Consider the following 6,550-nt stretch of genomic DNA (forward strand, 5'->3'; position numbering starts at 1 on the left):
AAAAAACAAAATAAATCTTCAGTTGTGTTTTCTAGCTTTAAAATATTTATTTTTTAAAAGGCGCCTTGGACTAATTTTACTTGTTTGTTGAAAAGAATTAATTTTTTCCTTTGTAAGAAACACTTAGCTTGAATGATCAGGAATTCGGTACCAGAATTTCTCGGTTTCGAGTTTTGTGAAGGGAGAAATTAAGTGGGAAGAAAGTTTTCTTTGTAGGATTCTTTCACCTTGATTTTGGTTCGGTTTGGCGATAGTGTAGTTTGAGTTTTTGAGGCTCTATTATTAAAGTAGAAATAGATAATTCATGCCTTAATTTTATCATTAATCTTCTTTCGGGTAATAGTTTAATGGCAAAAGATAGTAATGGTTGATTTATATGAACAAAATATCTCTACTGCCATTGAACCTCACTAATTTCCTTTTCAGAAAATATCTTAGCAAGGTTTACTAATACTGGTAATAAAATCACCGACAACACTTCAATATAAAAAACACTATTTTTTAATGTATATTATTAGTAATCAATACCATATTTTTTTAAAAAATACAAATACATACAAAATATAATTAAAGCAGTGTACGGATCTATTGTTTCAGCCCGCAATCTGGTTGAATTTCTTTCTTGTTTCTCCGCGTGAGCGAGTGTACAAACAACAAGTAACCGTAGAAAAGAACTTCTTGAATGTGAAGCGCAACCTGTATTCCATAATCCCACGCTTTACCCGTGTTTATGCAAAGAAACTGAAGCAATTTAGGAAGCTTAAAGAGCAATACACTTCTCTCTCTGGTGTCGCCGCTTTTGCATAATTTGTGGAAATTTCGAATCTTTTCCTCTTCCTGCGTCTGTTGTTATTGATCTGGTGCTTCCTTGCACTATTTTACTTCTGTAGGAAGTGGGAGAAGTTGGGATTACAGGAAAGAGTTCCATTTTTGTGATGGCTTCGACGTTGGTGTTGGTGGTTGTTTTTGTTCTTGATTTGATTGCTTTTGCACTTGCTGTTGCCGCTGAGCAACGCAGGTCTTCTGTGAGTACTGATTTTCTTTAATCTTTTCTTTTTCCTTTATCTCGCTTCGTCTTTTATTTTGTTTTAGATCATGCATGTGGGTGCGGATTTGATGTGTTACTGTGGGAGATTTATCTTTTTTATTTTTAAAAATGATGTTCAGATGCTTGCAGAGAAACGCTAATTGGTGGTCGAATTTTCGAAGTTGTAAAGTACAATTGAGTGTATAGTTATCATATGTTAATTTGGAAATTACCTATATAGCATTCTTAGGATAATATAAAGCGTAGGTTGGTTTGGGATTTTTTGGAGTATGGAGTTAGTTTCTAATCAGAGTGGCATGTTCTTGAATTTCTGACATCCTTTAAAAATGGGGGAATTCACTTTGTCTAGATTACCCTTCAAGATAGTTTCAATTCATTGTGGAATGTTTCCGCTCAACAACTTTGGAAGTAATTGATTTTGTATCTAATCATCCTTTGAAACACGGGGATTCCGCTATGTTTTTCCTGCACTTCCTAATTTTTGTTAATCCCAGTGGGATGTGGCTACTCACAAAATTCGTAAGTACTTTATCATAGTTGCTCATTCTTTCAAGGAACACATGTAGTCTATAATTCACTTTGAAAAAGTTTTTATTTATATTTGGATGTTTCCTTGCCCAAAATTCTTGAGCAGGTGATTATATTAATAGTTCTTTGTAAAAACTTCACTCCAATAGAATTCATTTCACAGGCCAGCACTAACACACAGTTTTTCATCATCTTGACAGGCCAAGATTGAAACAAATGCAAATTCTAAATATTGTGTCTATGATTCAGACATAGCAACTGGTTTGGGTGTGGGATCACTTTTGCTCCTAATGGCTAGTCAGGTACTGATTATGGCCATAAGTAGATGCTTGTGTTGTGGGAGAGCTCTTCGTCCTGGTCGTTGAAGGGCACAAGCAATCGCCTTTTTCATCATCTGCTGGTATTTTGTTCATTTAAATCAAACGGCATTCAGCATGTAGCTCAAGAAGATGAAGTTGTTTTATTGTCATTTTTATGTCCTAAATACCTTTCGGGAGGAGATTTGCTCATCCACCCAATGCGGAGTCTAGTTCAAGGCACAATGAGAATATGAGACTCAGCCTTTGTGCTTAGGTGCATGCCGAGCGCACGCCTTTGCCTTGAAAACAAGTGTTGTGTGCTCTTAAGACTTAATGCATCTTTTAAGCATGTTTTAAATGTGGCGATGGTTACTTGCGGTGAAATACAAAGTGATACCAATTTATTATTTCATCTAAACTAATGGATAAGTTCAAATTTCAATAGTTTGGACCCGTACATATGGGTAAGGTTACATATATTGAAATATTTTTAAGATCTTAGATGCTAATGAGCATTCTCTAAGTGTCTAAACTTTGACAGGAGGTGTGTCTTGCTTTGCATCTTGCACCTTAGCTCTACGATATCCATTGTTTTCATGTACCTTGCCTTTCTAATAACTATGACCCCAAATGCATTCACAGAGTTGGTCTCCCATCAATTTATATGGTGTTATTGTTAATAATGCAGGGTGACATTTTTCATTGCGGAGGTGTGTTTGTTAGCTGGTTCGGTGAGAAATGCGTACCATACTAAGTATCGGACCTTGTTGTCTGACAATCCTCTGTCGTGTGAAACCTTGAGAAAGGGAGTCTTTGGAGCAGGAGCAGCCTCCATCATCTTTACTGGCATATTTTCTGAGCTGTTTTACGTGAGCTATTCTAAAGCTAATGATGGATCCTTGCCTCAAAGTCGGGATACTGGCATAAGGATGGGATCCATATAGACAATCCCCGCTCAAGGAACATATTTTTGGTAATTTTCATATCTACTTGCACTCTTTAAACAAACTGGCAAAATATAGCACCACATACACACCAGACGTTGAAGAATATACAATTTTCCAGTTTTATATTTTATTGAAAAACCTTAACCAATCGTTTTTATTTTATCGACCAGGAACTAAATATCTGTCCTACTTCTTGATTTAATCGAGGATCAAGTCAAATTACGTGAAAATAGTTAGATGTATGTTGCGTGGTTCGATCTAATAATCTCCGAACTCCCACCATATGTGAAAGTGAAGTAGTGGTCTATGTGCACATATTCTCTTTACATATCTCGGTTTCTAATATTCATTGCATTTCAGTTTGAGTGAATTTGCTATTCATCTGTTGGTCTGTATTTTTTACTATGTTTTTTGGACTTGGCTTTAAGAATCTAGTCATGCATTTGATTTCACTGTGTATGTTGAATACAATTCAATGTTCGAGTGTAAAAATAAGTATATAACCAAGAAAAAAAGAGCATGTGTTGATTAAAAGTATGTTCCTTCGCGATTATCTTGTTTTGATAAGTCGAGTTTGAACATTTCCTACTCGAGATCTACAGTCCCTCAGATCATTTCATCGAAACAGTTCCATGTATCACTCGTTTATGTTGGATCATGCGAAACTATGAACATATAAAAGATACACTTAATTAGTCCATTTCCCAACCCTATGTAGACTAATTTTTTTAGCAGATCTTACCTTCTGGTACCCATCAGAGCACATGTTTGCTTAAACACAAAAACGTTATTAAAAAAAATCAAGAGAAACCATGCATTAATCTTACAAGAAGAACAAAATAAAATCTATGCACCAGAAATACATACATACATACATACACCAGGATTAATTCTCGATCACACATCTCGTTTACCCCACGAAGTTGGTGGCTTGTCCCCCCCCCCCTCATGCCACCCTCGTTAAAATCCACCTTTAGTCTTACATAAAAATATATTTGTCAATGATTCTTTCGTCTTCGAGAAACTGAGTAGAAGAAGACCAACTTAAATAGGAAACACATCATTAACGAAAACAAATTGAATCGTTCTACTAAAAATTATAGTCCGTCGAAATATTGTAGCCGGAATCTTTTAGCTGCCCAGATATCATATTTGGATCCCTATGCGATGTAACCAGCCACGCTACCAACACAAATATAGGCCTGAAACTGATACTAAACAATTAGCATGTATCTACTGTAATAACCCAAATTTTGACAGCACACACTAACCAAATTAATTAAATGCAAATCAATGAATATTTACAAATAACTTACTTAAGATTATAGCAACCACAGTTAGATCAAACGGTGCTGGATTTATTTCAGACCAGATTCTTGAAAAATGGCTTTAGGGTTTGATCTCTATCTCATTGTTGTCCCATGCTATATTGATATCAGATGTAGTAGGCAACTCAATCTCATTTTTCCAAATAATATTCCAATAGTTTGGAAAGTCTTCTATACCAGTAGTTCTGGTATCCGGGCCAGGCCATGGGATACTGCTAGTGGATGGAATATTGACTGTGGTAATGGTTGATTCTTCCATGGATACAAAACTGCTGGGATAGTACTGATCATATGAATTTAAGAATTGATAGGAAGTAGGATTCATAATCGAAGAAGAATTCATTTCAAATGTATTAAAACTCGAGAATGTAAATTCAGTGTTCAGATTCTGAGGCTCCGAGACATTCAAACCAGTTGTATTGTCTGTCTCATCTCTTCCCACTAAAAGCTCCGAGCTAATGCCATTTGTTGAATTATACGATAAGGGAGACGAGGGGGGGATCAAGGAATGGTAGAGAGAATTATAGGTGATTTTACGGTCATTAATATTGGCAACTGAAGAAAATTTTCCGCAAGTTTGAACTCGTGAGGTGGTGGTGGTGGAAGAGGTGTTTGAAATCTTGGGCCGCTTGTGTTTCCGGCCACCACCAACTGGAATGTTACGAAGAGTGCCACCTTTGGTCCAGTGCCTTTTGCAAGATTTGCAAAAATGGCGAGGCTGAGATTTGTTATAGTTGTTGAAGTAACAAAACTTGGTATTTGTTGAACTACACCTCGGACACTTTAAGGATTCTGATCGTGGCTCCAAAATACCTGACTGCAGCAAAGACTGATCCCAGTCCTCATCTTGATGATCATCGCAAACTTGTTTAGTACCCAATCCCATGCCTCAATATCAGATCTTACAAGAACTCAAATAGCAAATTAGATCAAGATTTATGAAATAAAGAAATATCTTCAAGCACACTCTTTTATGGATAGGAAAATGACCATTAGATTTGAGGTTTGTATATGGCAGGGTGGAAGATGGATACGTAGAACTAATCAAGAAAGGGTACGAGGAGCAATAAATTCTTGATATCTGAGGAGCGACACGGGTTGGTTGTGAGGATGTTATAACAAAGAATTGAAGGATTCAGTTCAATGGGAATCGATAGGAAGAAGGTGGTGAGAAATGGGCATACTTGGCCATCATTGTCTATCAGTATCTCTAAAAATAACGATATTTCAGGGCAAAGCAACTATTCAACGTGTAATGCCTTGATGTAATTTAGTCGACGTGGAATAATTTTATATAAGAAAAATAGTCAATTTAGTCTTGTAAGTTGTAAATATTTGTTTTTTTTTTTAATTATAACTTACAAAAGTTGTATATAACTTTTTTTTTGTTGTTTTTTATTTATATTTAGCCGAAACATTGATGTGGCACCGTATACATCATCCATTTTCGCTTGCTTTTAAATCATTGTGTCTTATCATTCAAAATCTATTTTCATTGTTGAAATTAAAATTCAAATTCATCTCCAACTTATTTACGTACACGATAATTATATCAAGCACAGTGAATTCCAAATCCACATATTAGATAAGTTAATATGATTTATATGCATATATTAACTATACTTACATGTTACATTGTTTATAACACACACAAGAAATCGAAGTTGATTCATGTGGACCATTGATGATATGGAAGATAGATGCTATCACATGCATGCACTTCTTTGTTGGGGGTGGGGGGGGGGGGGGGGGGGGNTAAATTTAAAGTTTAGATATTTGAAAAGGATTTCAGATTTGAGATAATTCCCACAAATATGACTGTCATCTCGGCATAAAATTGAAAACTAGTGATAAATTTAAAGAAAGTTAATCCAAGTAAATGAGAACACGGTTTGTAATTCGTATATCTTCAATCTTGTGTTGGGAATAATAAATTTAAAGTTCAGAAAAATCAGTTTCGATAAAAACATATCATTTCATAATATAATTATTGATCTCAGTAATCATGCATACTCTCTTGGAGTTGATCACAATCACGGAAAACTCCAAATACATGTGAAATAACAACGACCATCTTAATTCTTAACATTTTTACATATCTAACATTTTACCCCATCTATTAAAAAAAGTAATAAAAAACTTTTATAATTCAAAAATCCCTATATCATTCCAAATTTTTTCTTTATTAATATTACTTATAAAAATTATAATTTTTTTTAAAGTTTTTATAATTATTTTCTTGAGAAGTTTTCATAATTTTTAATATTAAATAGAAATTTTATTCTAAAAAAATTATTAAATAGAAATTTTCATATTCGAAAATTTTGATTACATCTTAATTATTTTTATTCGTGTGATAATAGTGTCAATTAAATTATTTATATATTGAAAGCAATTTTA

At 34.4% G+C, this 6,550-nt stretch overlaps 1 protein-coding gene and 1 pseudogene across 2 annotated transcripts; one reads left to right on the top strand and one right to left on the bottom strand.

Moving 5' to 3' along the window:
- Positions 1 to 586: 586 nt before the first annotated feature.
- Positions 587 to 3,274, top strand: LOC140964728 (uncharacterized; annotated as a pseudogene).
- On the bottom strand, positions 2,992 to 5,391 carry LOC140964727 (uncharacterized). Of its 2 annotated transcripts, none has more exons than XM_073424630.1 (2): positions 4,139 to 5,391; positions 2,992 to 4,024 (listed from the first exon to the last, which is right to left on the bottom strand). In XM_073424630.1, exon 1 carries the CDS (start codon positions 5,034 to 5,036, stop codon positions 4,212 to 4,214), a length of 825 nt encoding a protein of 274 aa, XP_073280731.1. In that variant the 5' UTR covers positions 5,037 to 5,391; the 3' UTR covers positions 2,992 to 4,024; positions 4,139 to 4,211. The 2 variants fall into 2 exon arrangements, with proteins under 2 accessions (XP_073280731.1, XP_073280730.1); XM_073424629.1 differs by having other exon boundaries at positions 2,992 to 4,030; positions 4,139 to 5,390.
- Between the last annotated feature and the right edge of the window lie 1,159 nt (positions 5,392 to 6,550).

Source organism: Primulina huaijiensis, chromosome 18 (genome assembly GCF_012295235.1).
Source record: "Primulina huaijiensis isolate GDHJ02 chromosome 18, ASM1229523v2, whole genome shotgun sequence".
Lineage (NCBI taxonomy): Eukaryota > Viridiplantae > Streptophyta > Magnoliopsida > Lamiales > Gesneriaceae > Primulina > Primulina huaijiensis.